The sequence below is a fragment of the Rhododendron vialii genome, chromosome 5a (assembly GCF_030253575.1).
Source record: "Rhododendron vialii isolate Sample 1 chromosome 5a, ASM3025357v1".
Lineage (NCBI taxonomy): Eukaryota > Viridiplantae > Streptophyta > Magnoliopsida > Ericales > Ericaceae > Rhododendron > Rhododendron vialii.
Genome location: NC_080561.1, coordinates 1,004,683 through 1,023,996, shown reverse-complemented (window position 1 = coordinate 1,023,996; position 19,314 = coordinate 1,004,683). Strand labels below are relative to the sequence as shown.

Below are 19,314 nucleotides of genomic sequence, written 5' to 3'. Positions count from 1 at the left end.
TGACCTCTTAAGGAGCAAGTCCGTTGGTTGTTGTCTCATTACCGCTCGGGCAAATCCCTCAAAGTTATAGTATGATGACAAGAGACTCATTCCGGCTGCCTTGAGTGTCATGGGCCACACTGTGACATACTCCTACTTCACTTATGAGAAAAGCTTTTCTCCTTTTCTAAAAGGCACAAGTAAAGGAAAAACTGAATGCGAAATCAGCCATATCTAGATATTAACTGAGGTTTTGGTTCCTCGTCATTTCAATCCCATGGTACTTGGGAGAAGCTGTGAGGGATCAAAGTTCTAATTGACTTGCTCATTGCAACTGAGCTTTGTGATGAGATATTGGCTCTTTTTCCCTTATATATAGAAGTTACAGAGATAATCGATTTAAATTTGTCGATCAACAAACGAAGCTCAACTCCGATCTTCACTTCAAATCTCCCTTCCAATTAGCAATAATTGCAAAAAAAAAAAAAGATTACAAGCACTGAGAAAGAAGATCGACTTGATAACATGAGATGATTAAATCAATAGCCTCATTTGAATCGTATACAATTAGGATAAAACTTAATCTTTTGCATACAGGATCAGCATGCAGAGGATTGACGTCCGTTTGTGAACGAAGATTCAGTGAAATACAATTTGGCGATCGAGAGAGAGTAGATAAATCCAGGGGAAATGGGGACGGCGGACTGGTGTTCGCGCCCAAAAGACACTCGCCTGTGACAGACGCGAGCTTGGTAAAAATAGCGACGATCAGGTCTCATTCAGAGATTGCATCTTGAAACGAGAGGTTTCCAATAAACGACGTCGCCTATAGTCATTAAGACTTCGCATTTCGAACCTGAGAAGTACCCTGAAAACGTGTATTTGTGAAATTGTGAGCTGATTCCGGTGTACCTCTGTGATCAAAATCGTTCATCTTGCAGATATTGTCAAGAAGAAAAACATTGATAAAGATCATTTGAATCGAGTACTGTCTGATACATTGTCGAATGCGATAGAAGTGAATTTGTTTTTGCGAAAATAAATTCGGCCACACTGTATCAAACCCATTTTGACAGACGGCGTCGGAAGAATGCTCTATAGGAACTGCGACGCGAATTCGTCAGATTGTGATCTCATTCCAATTTATCTCGACGATCGAAAGGGTTCATGTTGTTGAGCTTGTCAAGAAGGTAAACCGTGTTGAAGATCATATTAATCGAATGCTGATCAATACATAATCGGAGATGAATTGAACGAAATTGTTTCTGTGAAAATAGATTTGGCCGCACAGTATCCAACCCATTTTGTTAGAGAATAAATTTCACTCCGACGAAAGGACGTCCACGACGAAGAGGTCAGTCTTAATCTTCCATCCTTCAACCCTAATTTCAATTTTGGATAGAGATTTCATTGTTCTTGGCAAACTTCTCTTTACTCCATTCCTAGTTTGACAACACTTGTACAATTAGGTGTCCTTATTGGTTTCTTTAACAATCGTAGGTTTGGGTCTTGGATTGGATAGAAGATTGTTCTCATATTTTTTCCTTGCTCCTATTAGTCTTCTACCAATTTCAAGATTAATGAAACGTTTTTTTTGCTGTTAAAAGAAAAAAAAATGTGTTTACATGAGATTTCATGGTCACTTGAATTTTACTTGTCTCTTGATGATCTCTTTACACAACAAGGAATTTCTTGCTCCATTGCATGTTTAAGGAATTTCTTGCTCCATTGCATGTTTAAATTGAGGCAATTGTCAAACTACTTAACGTTGTGTATTACTGGACGAGCAGTTGTGAGCACTGGTTTTTGCCAGAATCGAAATAATTGCTTTCAGTTTTGACTTCACCTATTGAAGATACATTTTTTGGGTGAAATTTCCAGTTTTCCTTCTATATACATGATGAATATGAACAAATAAGAAAAGAGGAGAGTAAAGCATTCACTTTTTGAAGCTCGTTTAAGTTTCAAACTGAGCTCTAATAAGCTACTACTCGGCTCATTTATCACCCCTAATCCTATGAGATCGGCTCGTCTCATAAACTAACCAAGTTTGAACACATTTTCGAGCTTGTTAAGCCTTCAAACCAAAACACGGCTGCATTTGTAGTGAATATAATATCTGCTCGCCTGTGATCTATGGGCCTGATGAATACTGCACTGGTTCAAGACCTCTTTGTTGAGCTATAGGTTGGTAAAGCAACTGTGTGCTAAATTCGTGTGCTGAAAGTTATCTTACATCTTATTATTTCGCCCCCCAAAACACTGGCTATATGTTTGGATGATGATTTCGTGAAGTGATTAATGGAGGAAAAGAGAGAGTAAAAGACGGATATGAAAAAGTGAAGTAAAGAAGCTTTATGAGTTTCTTTGGTTTCTCGTATAATTTCCTTGGTCTTGATAAGTTCCTCCATAGGCGTCAAAAAGTGCAAATCTTTTCATTTGGATGCATTTCCAGCCACTTCTGATGGACATTACTGCCTACCTACAAATCCGAAGGCTAAATCCTGTTTCACATCTGATGCTAATACCAAGCCTTGAATCTTACATTTTTCTCATGCTCATACCAAGCATGAGAGACACAATATGTGGGGTGTGTGGGATTGATGATTTCCTCATTATAGGTTTTGTAGGGTTAATCCTATACTGGGTTCTATGTCCGCTCCTTATTAGTTCGACCAACCGAACGTGGCCTGAGATTATTAGTTTTCTTTCAATAGTTTTGAATTGCTCATTTCGGTAATTTGGGGACCAGCCTACTTCTATGTTATATTGCTTTCCTGCTTGTCTGAAGTTTCTTAAGAATTTATTTTTGTCTTCAACTTCTATGTTGCTTAGTTGTATTGTTATGTGTAAAACATTATGATTTACTTGCAAAGCTTGATGCTTCAGAAATGTCTAGAGGGTAGATAGAAATTACTAATTAGCATGGGAGGAGGAAATGATATTTTGAAGCCAAGGAGGACAGTTTTTGTGACTGTGGGGTCAACTTGTTTTGATGCTCTTGTTCAAGCAGTCGACACAAGTGAAGTTAAGGAAGAGTTGTTTCGGAAAGGTTACACCGACCTACTCGTTCAAATTGGTTGCGGGTCCTATGTTCCCATTAAGGTATTCACAAGCTTTGTTATCTTTTTCCCTTTCGAGTGAGTTTGATTGGTTGCCTGGTTAGTTATCTAAATCAAATTGCTTATGATAGATTGACAAATGCTTGTGACAGATAAAAGCCTAGTTGTTGAAACAAAACAAGTTTACTACTGTGCTATATATTAGTTCTTAACTACAGGTGTGCCAGTTTGAGAAAAGCATCAGAATTTAACGTTGAACCGAATAACTTGTCTCTAAGCAATTTTAGTTGTATGATAGAGTCCTCTCATTTGAAAATCAGGATGCCATTTGTTTTATGTGGCTTTGATATACAAGTTTCAAATGGGAAATCTAGCAGGATGTTTGTTTCTGTACTCGGTATGCATTTATTGTTGGTTCTCCACTTTACATTTGTAAATGCTTTAGAAGATTTTTTCATTCCCCTTCGTTGTGGTGCTTGACCAGACAGCGTAATCTCGTAAGATACTGCTTCTGCATGAAATGTCATTTGCTTACAAAACTTGCTTCGGTTTACTCGTCAACACCACCCCCCCGCCCCCCCGCGCGCACACACACACACACCCTGGGCTTCTTCTGTTTAATTCCAAGTGTGTGTTTCACATATTAATAAAGATGCTTCTCTCGTCTCCTTTTTCAGTATCGTCGTCAAACCAAATTCCTTCTGAGCTTTGTGTTTTCAATGTAGTCTACAGGAGAATGCGAGTCCCTGCAAGTTGACTGCTTCACTTACTCATCCAGCATTGCAGACAACTTGAGATCTGCTTCTCTAGTGATTAGTCATGCAGGTAACTTCTTCCCATATGATCGTCCTTTCACTTCCTGTTTCTGCATATTGGCTGAATTATTGTTAGAGGGAATGGTTACACATGTATACAGAAGAATATAGAGCGAACCCTGTTTTTAAGGATCTTGACGCTGTAAGAACTGCATTTTGTACCGTTGTTGGTTCTTAATCTTTGCTTGTGGCATTTTCTTGGCCACTTTAACAGCATTCTCCAGTTTTTAATTGAGTATCTTCTACGAGAAGTGTTAATAATGGATGATAAACACAGCAAACTTTTTCGAAGTGCAGTGGTCTCGAATACCAAGCACGAATAGCATATGAATGAAGTCTCGAGAACATTCTATAGTGACATATCATCTGAATTGTTCCTTTGATTTCCCAAATCTCGTGACTCTGAAGCCAAGTAATTTTGAACTCGACCACTAGAACTCCTTTTTTATTGTAGGAAGAAATGAACCATCTTACTTTTTGATGCGATTTCCCAGATTGCATGACTATGAAGCTAAGAAATTTGTATCTAACCAGTATTACCCTTTCTTTGTTGTTGGGAGAAGGGATCCTTGTCTGTTATTTCATCTTTGAGCTCTGTCTAGAATTTTTGTTCGACTCGAAGTTATAGTCTTTAATTTTCTCTTCTACAGTTGATGGATTTTGAAACGACATCTAGTTATATGGTTTAGTGAAAGGACAGCCTTTTGTTTTCTGAGTTCGAAGTCTAAATTGGTAAATAGACAAGCCTGAATACAGATTCGCTGAAAGAGGCTAAGAGAGGAGGGAAATGATTCAATTTATGAGGAAGACAATGGGAGAGTGTGGTTTTATTTCCAAGTTGGCGTGATGTAAACCTTTTAAGTTTGGGTAGCCGATAGGAGAGTGTGGTAGTTATTCACCAACCTCACTGCTAAAGTTGGAACCTAAGATTCAGCAAATCGGGTGTAACCCTCATCTTAATCGCAGTTAGAATGCTGTGACACGTTGAATTTGAGCTCGTTAATATCAATGACTTCTTTGTTTGGTATTTCGTTGACTCCACTGAAATAGATAATTTCCGACCTTCGAGAAGGAAAACATAAGGAAAAAACGTGAAGTACGATCTGTCATGAAGATATAAAATTATTTTCTTACTACTTTGATGTATAATCAGAAGATGAATATCATGTGCTAATTGGATTTTGCTATGGTAAAAGGGTCTGGAAGCATATTTGAGACGTTGCGCTTGGGCAAACCTTTGATTGTTCTGGTGAACGAGGACTTGATGGACAATCATCAAAGCGAGTTAGCAGAGGAACTAGCTCAGAGGAAGCATTTACTGTGCACTCGGCCTCAAGATCTCTACCAAACTATTGGGGGCATGAATCTGGAGTCTCTTGTCCCTTATCCACCTGCTGATGCAACCCCAGTTGCTAAGCTTATGAGCAGATTTCTTGGCTTCCCGGATGATTGAAGATACGCTAGACTTGGACTTTTTCTTGTGACGAATTAGAAAAAAAATGTTTCTTTTTTGTATGTCAAACAAATTGCACATCACTTCGAACAGAAAGACTAAAGGCCACCTACTTACTAATAAGAAAGGGGCCGACTTTAGATCGAAGGAATATCCTACTCGTTCGTCACTACACTAAGCTGATCGATCAAGGGGTTTAGTTTTGATTGAAGGTTCCATCAGTTTGTGCACTGTTATTAGGGATGTAATTAGAAAGAGGAACTGTACGTCGTTTGAGCATTTCAAAAGTTGCTAGAGTGATGACTACAGTTGCCTGATCATTATGGTGCTGAATGCGAAAGGGATTCAGATTCCAGATTTTGCAACCCAGAACCGGAACATTTCTTGGAGCAAACTTCTGTAACAGCGATCATCAAAGTTTTGAAGACGTGCGCGCGCGCGCACACACTCAGAGAGAGAGAGAGAGAGAGAGAGAGAGAGAGCAGATAAAGAGGCCTGACGACCCAGCGTACCATCGGCCGTTTGGCGCTGTGGCCGGGCAAAGTGTTGTGCGTGCTGTATCCCATGAGTGGGTCCTCAGTTTTGAAGCTCAATAAACTGGAAAATGATCTAGCCACTCCCTTTTTTTGTTAACGCCACTCCCCTCCCCTGCAAGTGTATTTCATCAAAAATAAAAATAAATTTGTAGGGGAGTGACGTTAACAAAAAAAAGGAGTGGCTGAATCAGTAGCCAAACTTTTTCTCCTATTCGTGGTCCAAGTTCGAAACTCATGGGCTGCCAGAATTCGATCTTCAGTCAAATGAAGAATGAGAAAGCCTTGGTCAATCCTCTAATAACGAGCCAAAACAGATTATATAGGGAAAGATCTCAGAAAAAAGTACATCCACATTCATTAAGTTTATCTTCTAACCTTCGTTGCTTGGATTTGCTTAATAAGTTTTTTCAACACTTAAAATTTGCTCAAAAAATGTTTTTATTTTTTAAAGAACTAGGTTGGCATCGATTGGTCTTTGTGGAAAGCATCGTCAATTGTGGAACTACCGTGACAGCTGGATATCAACGTTGCATGAGCGGTTATGACTTCTACCCGCCTGATCAATTTATTGCCGGACTTGATTCCTTCATTTGATTTGGTTGTGTATTTTGTTAACATGTGTGCAATAGGTTTTTCTCCAGTACGTTGTATTAGGGGCACACGATATGTTGTAATCCTTATTGATATTAATGAATTTCTAATGTGTTCCAAAAAAAAAAACCGACATTTTTCTTATGTTTCTCCACAAAAAGTATATAAGGATCCTATAATTCAAATTCGCCTACAACCCCAACTTATAGGGCCGGCTGTCACTTCACTGCATGAAAGTAAGCAGGGTACATGTGGTGTCGCTTGTTCTATCCTATACACATGTGAGTGTTTTTTTATCACTTAAACGTTCAAATCAGTTTATATGCACTTCGATTATTTCTGAAGACTAATTTCACCGCTACTAGCGAAAATGGAATAAAAGCAGCCGAGGCAAAGCCCATCTAGACTGGCCCAAAGGCAAAGGAGTTCATAAAAATACGAGACCTAGGGGAAACAAATGCTTTGGAGTCACCATACACTTGAGTTGCCTTTAAACGAAAACCAAAATATTCCCATAATCTAATTTCCTGATATGGACAAAAACATGTTTCCAAAAACTATCATCGTTCATACGATTCTTATCATCGCAATCTGCTTTTTTCACGAGTGGAGGAATCAAATCTAGTTGTCTGGCCCAAAAAAAACCTGATGTTTTTCCGCGATCCGATTCTTTTGCCCTTGGGGATCTTGCATGAACAGTATTGATAAAATATTAGACTGGAACTATATATTCACATGTAAAACTATTTCGAGATAGGTAATGGGGCGGGTAACACCAACCCGAATTCTACGTGATCTCGATCAAATTTTTTTTTTTCCCAAACGCTCTTCGGTATCCGAAAATTTGATAAAAATCCACTCCGATTGGGGAGGGGTCGGGATGGAACGGAACGAATTGTCATCCCGAGCCCAGCCTTATTGAGTACAGCTAATTTTGAATCATTTTCGGCTCCACAGTGGTTTAAAAGCCAGACCAATCAGATACGCATGTCTATAGAATAAGTTGTAGCAATTTTTTAATGTCGGATTTTCAGATGACACCAATGACACCAAATTCAGGGCTGTCATTTGTGTACCTTAGAAATGAAGTTTTTCTCTGGCCAATACACTTGTGCCCCGTCCCTATAACAATTCTACTGGATCCACATTTTTTTTTTTTAACAGATATAAATGTGGTGGGCTCAACACAACACTTGTGCGGGGACTACTACACTTGAGTCCAAAGGGTAAAAGATGCGGTGTCAAAATACAATACAGTATCACCGGACTTTCCTAAAATATATCCAAGTGTCCGGACCAATTTATACGCACTTCAACTAATTCCTTCTCTGATCCGATTAAAGACAGGTCATCAATTTATTTTCTTGCGATCTGACCTCAAGAATCAAACCCGATCAATTGTGTGGAACAAACCTACCAAACCGGACTAAACCCTCTGGGCTGTAAAATATGTTTTTTTTTTTTTTGGAAAGTTGCTGTTAAATATGTTACGGGTGCTAGTAGAATAGGCCCACCTGCACTATAAAACAAGAAGATATATATAGTAAATCCAGAAGAGTCGGCCAGGTAGGCTAGCTATGGCAAAGGAAGAAGACGACCTGGCTGTTCACAGAGAAAGAGAGAGCATCTGACAGACTGGCATTGGAGAGGTCAAGCAAGGCCCGACACCCTCTCTCTCTCTCTCTCTCTCTCTCTCTCATACACGCGCTCGCGAACACAATCTGTATATATAGACGGCATGCATGCATAGTTACATACACCCTCCAATTCTATAAATGGTCCGAGACGCTCGAGGCTTCAAGAGGAAAACCTAGCTAGGTCGTTGTTCGAAAATCGAATTACCCTGAGAAATCATGAGTCTGTTCGGCCTTGGAAGCAGGTATCTATACATTTAGATCATCCCGTAAATATACCCATGTCTTCTATTTCCCTTTCCTTGTTGCTTTGCATAGAATTAAGCTTTCCTGCTACAATTAGTACTTCTCCAAATTGTCTTATGAAGTTTGCTAGAGGTTTCTGTCATGCATTCTCATAGTTCTCTCTTCTTCTTTTTTCCCTCGGCAAAAGAAATTTATTACTCCCTCCGTCCCCTTTTTTGTGTCCAGTATTCCATTTTGGGCTGTCCCTTAATAAGTGTCTATTTTGAAAAGTTAGGGGGGTAAAAGTTGGTATATTGTCTATTTTGTCCCTAAAAGTAGATTTTATTTTGAAAAGTTAGTGAGTAAAAGTGTAATGATGATGGGTAAGTAGGGAAAGTGGAGGAAAAAGTTGATGTGAAAAGTGTAATGATAATGTCTTTTTAATAAGTTGGAGTTACGAAGCAGGACACTTAAAAAGGGACGGAGGGAGTAATCTTTTTGAAAAAAGAAAACAAAGACCACCCAAGACCCGAAAATCAAGAAGGCAAGATGCCAACAAAACAATCTCATATATAGTTGTTTGTTGCTACTGACATGAATTGGGCTCGTTTGATAAAACCAAAAAAGTACTGAATTTTTTTTAGGAGGTCATGCTAACCACAACAAATCCTCACGGGACGAGGAAAGTGAAAATGTATGGGGGAGACTCGATGCGTTTGCATACGCACTTAAATCAATTTCAGAGCTCTTTTTGTGCGCCACGGAGCCTATGAGTCGATGACCGCAACTTGGCTGTCATTAGCATTCCCAAGACAAAAATAATTGATGGTGAAGGATGATGAAATTACTCTCACAAAGTGCAGTCAAAACTCCATTGGCTGAATGGTTTTAGTTCAGTGAATTTAGTTTTGACTTTGCTGATGATAAAGTTTAGGAAATCTTATTCAAATGTTAATTTCTGTCAGTGAACCTGTTCTTTTCTAATTTTGCAAGCTAATTCTATCGTAACCCTGAAATGTGCAGAAACCAGAAGACATTTCGGCCTAAGAAGAGTGCTCCATCAGGAAGTAAGGTTGGTGTTCTAACTTAAGGTTATGGCCTTATGGGGCGCGTTAAGCCCTTTCCGTTTTCCAATTGTCCTTCTATGGTTACCGTCTTACTGAGAATAACACCGAAAAATAGTTGACCTCCTTCGAGCTAGCTGCTTACTGTCTTGTCCATGCTTTATCTCATCTCCCTTGTCTTCCTTAATTTCTTTCGGTTTTCTTGTCCATTTGTTTTTGTTCCCACTTCCCATGCAGGGTGCACAGCTTCAGAAACACATTGATGCCACGCTAGGTAGTGGCAACTTAAGGGAAGCCGTTCGACTGCCACCCGGAGAAGATCTCAACGAGTGGCTGGCCGTAAATAGTAAGGAATTACTTGAACTTTTCACAGCCTTAACGGTTGGGACAAAGATTCAGCACTAATGCCTCTTCAAATTTACGTTATGTCTGTCTGCTGTATGGTTGTAATTAGAGTCTCATACCAGATCTACCGGTCTGAGGTACATATAGGTTTCGCGTAGATACTGCCTGAGAATCGACTGTTACCGCTTCTCTCTTTCAGTAATTTCTCTATTTTCACAAGAAAGATCAGTACCAGATAGACTTCCTGCAGAACAGATTTGTGATATCCATGTCAGTTGCAATAATTTTTTACAAGCTTTCATCCGTTTTCTTTAACTACAGCGGTTGACTTCTTCAATCAAGTGAACATTTTGTATGGCACTCTTACGGAATTCTGCACAGCATCAAACTGCCCAATGATGACAGCAGGACCAAAGTATCTTCTCGATCCCTCCTAATTGATACTACTTGATACAGTAGAATGTTTGGTTTACGTTGACGTGCATTCATGCTTCAAATCTCCAACTAAATTTTGTCGCCCCACAGATACGAGTATAGATGGGCCGATGGAGTTACTATAAAGAAACCCATAGAGGTGTCTGCTCCCAAATACGTGGAGTACTTGATGGACTGGATTGAAGCTCAGCTCGACGATGAATTGATTTTTCCTCAAAAGTTAGGTATGTGTTGAAACCATATCGGTTTTTTTTCCCGTATGTATTAAACCCTTATTTTCCCTGTAAGACTTAAGTTCTACGAGTTTCCTGCAGGGGCACCATTTCCACCAAATTTTCTGGATGTCGTTAAGACAATATTCAAGCGATTGTTCCGTGTATACGCTCACATCTATCACACACATTTCCAGAAGATTGTGAGTCTGAAAGAAGAAGCTCATCTCAATACTTGCTTCAAGCATTTTGTTCTTTTTACCTGGGTAAGTTTGCTCTAACATCATCCAAGTTTTGTAAAATTTTTCATCATATTAGTAAAAAGTCCACCCTTTATCTACAGGACTCAGAAGTAGTTTAAAGTGGATCATATTTCATTAGGAGCTTTTTCTTTGATTTTGAAACATGTGTGCTTTCATAATTTTGTCTAAGAATGAGTTTGGTTAGTGAGATTTTGGGTTCTAGTGCACATAAAAATGGTTAGATGGTAGAGATTTGAGGTTTTTGCTTAGTGAGATTTTGGGTTCTAGTGCACATAAATATGGTTAGATAGTACAAATTGAGGTTTTGAACTTAGGCCTGACATATGAAATATCAGGGAAATTTTTGGGTGCAAATAGGGTACGGCTGACGTGGTACCCATGCAGCACATCCGAGCCGTCCAAACATGTAACTGACGGCTTGGGCTTAACGATACCTAACAGATTTAAAAAAAGAAAAGAAAAGAAAAAAAGTGTTTCAATCGGATCCGTCGATTTCATCTTTTGGATGGCTAGGATGTGCTGCACGGGTACCACGTGGTACCCGATTTGCAACCAAAAATTTCTTGTTGGATCTAGTATTGTTACTCCACTCACTACTAGCATCTGCATTTCTCTCTCTCAGATACTAGCATCTGCATTACTCTCTCAATATCTTGCGTGCGCATGCCAAGCTTCAGTTTGTCTAATTTAACTCGTGTGTTATGCAGGAATTCCGCTTGATTGATAAAGGGGAGCTTGCACCACTGTACGAGATTGTTGAATCAATCTTACAGTTATAGCCCTTTATGTTTTTCCATGATTCAACATTGTGAATTTTCCAGTTAATGTAGAGCATTTGTCTTCGCAATTTCGAATGAAAATGCTGTTTCAGTAAAGTCCATTCTCTCTTTTAGCTTTCATGTTGTTTTGTACATTTTACAAAGATAACGATAACTCAACAATCGAAGCATAATCGATCCTCCTTTTTACCTTGTAAGACTAGAAACATTGAAAATCCAAACATGACTTGTATTATTGCACTGAAGTCAAGTCACAATAACAAGGAAGAGCAGCTTCATATAACTTTACCATAAATTCTTTTACATATTTTTGTGTCCTAGAGCAAAATACAGATCTTCTTGTATCAGCCCCTATGTATGCTTACATCGTTTACACTGCAATGATAAGAATTTTACCTCGATCTTTTGGACCTGGTTCTGTGGAGAAAGGACAATTACTTCCCCCATGAATCGTCACTTTCACGAGCAATACACTGTCATCTTCAGCAAGATAATCTAGTATCACTGTATTGGTTCCAAAAAACCCAGAAGAGTCACTTCTGAACCAGGAACCTTTCCTAACATAAGTACAGATCTTCTCTGAGGGTGAAAACCGAAGTCCACTTTCAGTATTGCGGCTTAAGTTAAGAAGACAAAGCTTTTCAAGCCCTCTGGCAGCTGAACTTGTAATGGCATCAATTAGAATGAACCATATCAGCGCCTATTCTTTCCGCTCACAAATACAACCTGGAAGAGGATTTGCATAGAAACTCTCTTCCAGTTTTGGGAATTCACCAACTTCTCTTTTATATGGAGCTCCATTTCTGTCATTGTGAAGCTTCTTCACTTTGGAACTAAATTTTGTCCAAGTGAGTTTTCCTTCGTCCAATTCATCAACAAGTTTCACAAAATTCGTCCTGCATTAACAGAGTAACGAATACATGACTCTTTGATGGAGGACTGGAAAATCTACACAAGGAAACAGAAACATAAAGCTAATACTCCAAACAGGCAAAAGCGAAGGCCAAAACCATGTACATTAGGTAGACATAGCGATGGCCATATATACCCACTACACCAAAACCACTAATCTACTGGGATGTATAAAATCCCCCAAGAACAGCACAAAAGTATCTATAGAAAATGCTAAATGCAAATCATCATCAAGCCAAAAAAAAGGGGTATCATGCAGCCAAACCATAGACAGAGTTAGAATTACCTGTCTGGACTAATAGTTGTCTTGAAGTCCTCAAAGCGCCTATGACCTTGAACAGCCTTTGCCATATTGCCATCATAGGTGTAAACAAAAACATCACTCTCAAGGGCAACAACATAGTCCAGACCAGCTAGCATGTTCTGGTGATTCCGGAACGGTTTCAGTTCGTCTTCTGTGGAAAGAGTAGAATGGGTGAATATATTTGGGAAGTCGTCCATGAGATATTGCATACTTCCATTCCCATAAGCTTCACCGGCCACTAAATAAATCCTAGTGTTGGATGTGAACCCAAGCCCTTTGAGCAAAAGGGAAGTCTCCCTAGGTGTCAATGGACAACGACCTTGCTTCCTTCTCTCTGGACCATCAATCTCTTTTTCCTTCCAATGGCTGACCTCATATCGCATGCTTTGAAGCTCGTAATCTTCTTCTGCAGTCAAATTATGGCTGCAGCCTGTAAATGCAAGCATATCCTTCTCATACCTACAAGTGGAGTAAGGAATCCAATCAAATAAGGGAAAATATAATGCCTATAATAAAATCAGCTTTGTTGTTGCATACATGCATAACGCCATAAACAAGATCGTGTGTCCGCAGTGGTGTTTACATTAAATGATTTATATCTACAAGCAATGCCAAGGAGTGACATACTCAATGAGCATGCGGGACCAAAAATATAAATTGGAACTGCGATTGTCCCATTTGAAAGACACCTTATATCGATAGACTTGTTATGAACGTTTTAGGATTGGGTTTAATGAGGACAGTGTGGAATAGTAGGCCTTTTCAGATTACCGAGTTACCTAATTGTGCTTGAGAACAATATTTTCTATTAGTTTTTTTCAGTGTTCTAAATGGCGGCCGCCGAGGCCGCCTTGGGGCTTGGAGGTACCCTGCCGCTAAGCCAATACCCCTTGGCGTTTGATTTGGCGCCCAGGGAGGTTTGGCGGTGTTTGGCGGCCTTGGCGGTCTCGGCGATTTGGCGCCCAGGGAGGTTTGGCGGCCGCCTTGGCGGCATTATCGACGTCTTTGGAGGCCTTTGGCGGCCTAAAATGTATAGTATTAAACTAATGTAGATCAAGTTTTGGAAGGGTATGGAAGAGAAGAGTTAAAGAAAGGAGATGAACTTTTAACTTGGCATTAGGGATCTCCGATCTCGTTTATTTCTACTTATTGTCTTATTCAACTTATTTGCTAGTTGCTACTACTTAATTTCATTTGGGTTTGTACATTAAACTTTGCATTATGGTTATGTAGAACTTTGAACTTGTATTATGGATACATAGAATATAGTTTGATTGGATAATAGTTTGTTAAAAAGAAAAAAAAAAAAAAAACGCCGAATTGCTTGGCGGCGCCTAGGCGGCCGTCTAGGCGGCTTGGCGCTTGGAGGTGGGTCTCCACCCTACTAGCGCCAAGCGCCATTTAGAACATTGGTTTTTTTGTGCAGTTTCTACATATATGCCCTTGGATGGGCGGCCTGTAGGCTTCAGCTTGTGTGCAGGGTCTGCCTCCTTTAAAAGATTATTGGTTATAAACATTTCTAGGAATAAAAAAAATCCTGCAATTAGAAAATCTGAATATAAGTGTTGCATTTGGTGTGACTTCAATTGGCATTATCTTCTATTCTATTCTGTATCCTCTGTTTGTTGATGAATTTTCATCTATTGGATGGTCATCTCAGTGATGAAAGACCTGTTGCTATATATATATATATGAGTTAGGTTCCGGTGAGAGATCCCTCATTTTATTAAAATGCGGGACTCCCCTTCCCGATTGAATTTCGATGATCTGAGCTGCTCAAAGTGATCAGAATGTGATTTTAAGGGTCCCTGTGAGAAATCAGCAAAAAAAAAAGACCGGGAAGGGCTTCATCTGAGCAGTTTTCATTGAACGGTTCAAAAAAAACTGCTCGGATGACGCCCTTCCCGGTCATTTTTTTTGCTGATTTCTCGCGAGGACCCTTAAAATTACGTTCTGCACACATTGAACGGTTCGGATTTTCAAAATTTGATTGGGAAATGAAAGTCCCTCATTTTAACAAAATGAGGGATCCCTCACTTGAAAATTCCTCTCTCTCTCTCTCTCTCTCTCTCTCTCTCTCTATATATATATATATATATATATATATATATATATAGTAGTGAATGGAAATAACTATTTCCAAGACATGCTCATATAATGCCAATTGGAGGAAAAAAGAAAAGAAAAGAAAGAGATGCTCATATAAGCTGAGCACCACTCCGTACAGGTTCCCATGTCTTCAGAAACCTTGGAAGTCAAACATCTATCCTAATTTAGTGAGCCTATAAAGGATCCAACTTCCAAGTACATGCATGCCCCTTTCATCAAGTATGAAGGGACAGTTGGGCACATAACAAGGTCGATATGGTACAAATTATCAAGTTCGGGCTGAGAAATGATATTATATTGAAAAAATGATCTATTATCGAGCTGCGGATAGATTCAAATTGGTAATTTACAAGAAAGTGCAATATGAACTTTCAAGTCGCATTAATGGACCCAACATCAATGCTGGCACCGATGGCGATAGAGCAATCAAAAGAAAAGAAAAGAAAAGTCCTATGATAAGCAATGCCTCAAAGCCAGGGGTCAAAAAACATTGTAGTCTCAGCAAGGAATTTAAGTAGCTGACCTCAGATGAAGAGCAAGATAGGGACTTCTGTTTTCTCGCATTCTTGAAACCAAGATCTTTCCAAGTTCTTCTATAGGGGCTGAATACTTTAGGGCCATGTAATTTGCACGGCACCTTAGTTTCTGAATGGAATTTGGGATATCATTGTTGGCAAGTCGGGAATCCGTGTGAGTAAAATACAATACTTTGTGCTGCTTCAAAAGTGGGAGGACCTCCGATTTGTAATAACTGACCTGAAAAAAGGTAAACAAGTATCAGTTACTCCGAATCTTGTGGATGCATCTCAAATATAATATGTTTAGAAGAAACATTAATTGCATCCAAAAAGTTTTCAAGTGATCTGGTTATACATGCATGAACATCACTCATAGCAAGTGCTCTCTGGCACTATGTACTCAGGTGAAGCCCCAAATATTGTTGGGCTGATAACAAAAGCCATAACAAGATCGTACCAACCTTAGACCAAGATATTGGTGTCTTTGTGAAAGGCTCAGCTCCATCATAGCCAGGAGGTAACGTCTCAATAATGTGGATGTCATCCTTGAGCATCTCAATGAAGTATTGCCAATCAAACAGATCTTTAAAGCCACTGCAACAAGAGAATGAGTTGAAGATCATTCAAACCCCCAATTGCCTGCCCGTCAAAAGCATTCACGCAACTCAAAACAAAATTAGCTAGAAAAGCATCCCAACTTTTCAGTTGTATGACAAAGACAAACACCCTAGATAAATGTATATTAGGAGAGAACAAGCCGCATATATCGAAGGCTAGACAGTCTAGCTTGATGTGATAAAGGAATGGAAGCATGCCCTGTTTGTCCTAGTATCATTGCATTGTAGCTAAAAGCACGGACCTACACTTATGCGGAGGAAGGATGCTAGCAACTAATTTGGGATGCAGCCATCAGATAAAAAAGCATTGCTTCGCAAAAAAAAGAGTTACAATTATATATACCACAAGCAGAAAAAAGCAGGGTGAACAAAAGACCTTTCATCTGCCCAGTAGGAAGAGTGATCAAGGGATGGAAGAACAAGTGTTGCCTTCAATATCTTAGCGACAGCAACCATATCACAGATCTGCACTCTAAAATTATCTCTTTGTCAGCTAAGGTTGAAAGTAATGCTTAAATTCAAGCCAATTAAAATCATCAAAAGAACATGACAACCAGACCCCAAATCTCATCTGATTCAAGCCACCATTAGCATTGACGAGAAGAAACCCATTAGTATTTGCTTCTAGCTCTGCTGATAGAAACAACAAAAAAATAAATCACAAACTAACACAAACAAAAATATGAGTAAACTTAATGAATTGGAAAAATTCCTCACTTTTGTGACTTTTTGGGCGGTCAATACACTGACTAAAATTCTCACTGTTGGGTTTTGACCATACACCTGAATACTAAAAAATATACTCCATAAATAAAGAGGTAAATGCATTCTTCATAAGAACCTGAATGAGTGCATGAATTTGCAAAACAAATGTGAGACTTACATCAGTCAAGTAGTTCTGGTTACCAACTACATCTGATGCTTCCATCATTAGAGTTCGTTCCACATCACTCCCTCCAACCCTAACATTGCTTTTTCTCTCCCTATGTCCATAGCCATGAACACTTTGATCCATCAGATCTTTATGGATTGAAGAGTCAATTACATCCTAATTAGAAGAAAAAAAGTTCATATTAAGAATTAAAGAAAACTGGAAAGCAATATCAAATTAATATCCAAATCACGGAATAAAAACATGTTGTGCAAAGTTGCAAGAGAGGACTACAATATCAGATACTGTTTTTTTTTTTTTTGAAAAGAATATCAGATACTGTTGCACTTGACAAAAAACACATGAAATGAAAATAAAACAGGAACAAGGAATCAAATAGTGATCTACCTATCAAATAGCAATCTCCCTTCATCTCAACACTTACGTTTAAAAACAAATTGATCAGCAAAATTGAATCATGACAGCCGAGCAAAAAATAAATAAAAAATTGAATCATGACAGGGAAACATACGCAAAGCAAATATTAATATGCTATAGAATAAATAGTATCAAAGTCACTACTAAATCACCACTACTTATTTCTTAGCTTAAAAAGACAGAGTCCTTAAAACAAACAGAATTTTGAAATGTTGAGTTATTTCTACTCTGCATTTTGGACGCATGCATTCATGGGATCTCCGGCATCCTCAAGAGACTACACCCAAGAAAATGCACGAGGTCTTTGTCAAAGGTAAAGTTAAATCAAAACAATTCTACCAGTTTCTCTTCATTTTCTTTAGGAAAATTTATATAAATGGTCCTCCTAGTTTCATCTGAGTCTCATTTTCGTCCTCCAAGTATCAATTACAACTCTTTTGACCTTCAAGTTTGGTTTTCGTACCAAATTGGTCCAATTGATAACTTATGTTAGCCAAACTGGATGGAAAAAATCAGATTGATGACAGTTTAGATGTTGCAGTTCGTACCAAGTTGGTCCAATTGATGACGTCTGCTCTCAATTTGATTTCCGTCCAGTTTGACTGACTGATGTTATCAATTGGACCAACTTGGTACGAAAACCAAACTTGAAGGTCAAAAGAGTTGCAATTGATACTTGAAAGACGAAAATGAGACTCGGGTGAAACTAGAAGGACTATTTCAATATATTTCCCTTTTCTTTAAAGTGCTATTTACAAAAGCAATTAATTAGCAATTCAAACCAATTGCGAAAAGTGAGAAAATGTGGATGATACATCAATCACTTTCTACACTAAGAAGGAAGTAACAAACTTCTGGTGCAACATTTTCTCAAAATTGGTAGTAAACAGCGTAAAATCTTCGTTCAGAAACCACCATTTGATTATTTACTTGCAGATTTAATCAAGCCTTTCACTTCGGGAAATAATCCCAACAAATTTTCGAAGTTCAGTTCAGCTCACTTAGTACATTTACAGCTATAACCTCAACTTAAAATCCAGAATGCAACTATTTTCGCACAGTTAATTTCCCGAATCCCAATACCAATGAGCACCTCTATCTTGCCGAGAATTCTGCCAAACCAACAAACACACAACGTGCATATAGAATTTTACGTGGTTCCCCAACTAAGTAGTTGAGTACATCCACATGGCTCTAACCAGTTTTACTATGTATAAAGTACTAGTTAGATCGGCTGCTGAGTATAGCAAGTATTTATAAGCTAGTGTTTACATCATCAATTGCTGTAATACCCTGAACCCGACACCGTCAGCAAAAAGCGACCCAAATCGAATCAGGCTTCACAAGCCCAAGCCCAACATAGGTCGCTCATATTGAGGCAAGCATTAAATAGTTGAACAACTAAACAATCACAAAAACTAATAAAACTAATCATACGCACATAGGAATCAAGTTTCAATTGACAGCTCAAAATTTAGCTTCATAGTGGAAATGGACTAACCTGATCAGACCCAACTGAGTCAATAGCAGATCCAAACCACCCATTAGCACAAATCTTCAAAACACCCAGAAACAAACACAACCCACAAAATACAAAGAACATCCACTGCCCCAACTTCTTTCTCTCTCTCAACCCAAACCCAGTAGGCTTCTTCCCATGAACTCTGTGACAACCAAGATGAAGATGGGTCTGCTTCTTTTCAACGACTGAGTCAAAGCCATCACCAGAAACCGAGTTACTGCCGAGTTCAGATCTGGGAGAGTGGAGGAGGAGATCGATCTCATGACCGTTATTGTTGTTGTTGCGTTTGAAAGACTGGGCTCGGCGAGTCATTGGTCCAGAGAATCTTGGGCTGTTGAGCCCGCGCTGGGAGACGCCGCCATCTCCTGCGGCGGCGTTTGGGGAGCTGTGGTGGTTTTGATTGAAGCCCATATTGGGCGAACTGAATTGGGTTGATTTATGATTCTGCTTATGATCAAAGTGAGTTATTAGTGTCTTCAATGGGGTATGGGTTTTGGATTGGGTGATGATAAGTTCGCCATTAACGGACCCACAAGAGAGAGAAGAAGTTTCCAAGCAGAGTAGGTGTGAAAATAAATGGTCATACTTGACCAAAAAAATAATTGACCAAGTAATTGTGTGACGACAACA

General features: G+C 39.0%; 3 protein-coding genes across 8 annotated transcripts; 2 read left to right on the top strand and 1 right to left on the bottom strand.

Moving 5' to 3' along the window:
• Nucleotides 1-912: 912 nt before the first annotated feature.
• On the top strand, nt 913-5,634 carry LOC131325338 (uncharacterized). Of its 5 annotated transcripts, none has more exons than XM_058357541.1 (4): nt 913-1,333; nt 2,886-3,084; nt 3,767-3,866; nt 5,053-5,634. In XM_058357541.1, the coding sequence occupies exons 2-4, from the start codon at nt 2,905-2,907 to the stop codon at nt 5,307-5,309; spliced, it is 537 nt and encodes a 178-aa protein (XP_058213524.1). In that variant the 5' UTR covers nt 913-1,333; nt 2,886-2,904; the 3' UTR covers nt 5,310-5,634. The 5 variants fall into 5 exon arrangements, with proteins under 5 accessions (XP_058213524.1, XP_058213523.1, XP_058213522.1 ...); XM_058357540.1 differs by having other exon boundaries at nt 2,879-3,084; XM_058357539.1 differs by having other exon boundaries at nt 914-1,333; nt 2,869-3,084.
• A 2,375-nt stretch (nt 5,635-8,009) lies between these two features.
• LOC131325337 (MOB kinase activator-like 1A) lies at nt 8,010-11,903 on the top strand. The gene is made up of 7 exons (XM_058357537.1): nt 8,010-8,315; nt 9,319-9,367; nt 9,597-9,705; nt 10,026-10,119; nt 10,230-10,363; nt 10,454-10,617; nt 11,322-11,903. Exons 1-7 carry the CDS (start codon nt 8,290-8,292, stop codon nt 11,391-11,393), a joined length of 648 nt encoding a protein of 215 aa, XP_058213520.1. The 5' UTR covers nt 8,010-8,289; the 3' UTR covers nt 11,394-11,903.
• LOC131325336 (O-fucosyltransferase 35) lies at nt 11,602-19,314 on the bottom strand. 2 transcript variants are annotated; one of them, XM_058357535.1, is made up of 9 exons: nt 18,664-19,314; nt 16,737-16,901; nt 16,571-16,643; nt 16,413-16,486; nt 16,230-16,318; nt 15,698-15,830; nt 15,242-15,474; nt 12,592-13,068; nt 11,602-12,289 (listed from the first exon to the last, which is right to left on the bottom strand). In XM_058357535.1, the coding sequence occupies exons 1-9, from the start codon at nt 19,093-19,095 to the stop codon at nt 12,094-12,096; spliced, it is 1,872 nt and encodes a 623-aa protein (XP_058213518.1). In that variant the 5' UTR covers nt 19,096-19,314; the 3' UTR covers nt 11,602-12,093. The 2 variants fall into 2 exon arrangements, with proteins under 2 accessions (XP_058213518.1, XP_058213519.1); XM_058357536.1 differs by having other exon boundaries at nt 16,413-16,483.

Coding starts and splice junctions, on each gene's coding strand:
- LOC131325338 (XM_058357541.1), top strand. CDS start 2,905: ATGGGAGGAGGAAATGATATTTTGAAGCCAAGGAGGACAGTTTTTGTG. Junction 3,085..3,766: donor GGTCCTATGTTCCCATTAAG/GTATTCACAAGC, acceptor TTTTCAATGTAG/TCTACAGGAGAATGCGAGTC. Junction 3,867..5,052: donor TCTAGTGATTAGTCATGCAG/GTAACTTCTTCC, acceptor CTATGGTAAAAG/GGTCTGGAAGCATATTTGAG.
- LOC131325337 (XM_058357537.1), top strand. CDS start 8,290: ATGAGTCTGTTCGGCCTTGGAAGCAG. Junction 9,368..9,596: donor GTGCTCCATCAGGAAGTAAG/GTTGGTGTTCTA, acceptor CTTCCCATGCAG/GGTGCACAGCTTCAGAAACA. Junction 10,120..10,229: donor ATGATGACAGCAGGACCAAA/GTATCTTCTCGA, acceptor GTCGCCCCACAG/ATACGAGTATAGATGGGCCG.
- LOC131325336 (XM_058357535.1), bottom strand. CDS start 19,095: ATGGGCTTCAATCAAAACCACCACAGCTCCCCAAACGCCGCCGCAGGA. Junction 16,902..18,663: donor ACTCAGTTGGGTCTGATCAG/GTTAGTCCATTT, acceptor TCTTCTAATTAG/GATGTAATTGACTCTTCAAT. Junction 16,644..16,736: donor ACCAGAACTACTTGACTGAT/GTAAGTCTCACA, acceptor TATATTTTTTAG/TATTCAGGTGTATGGTCAAA.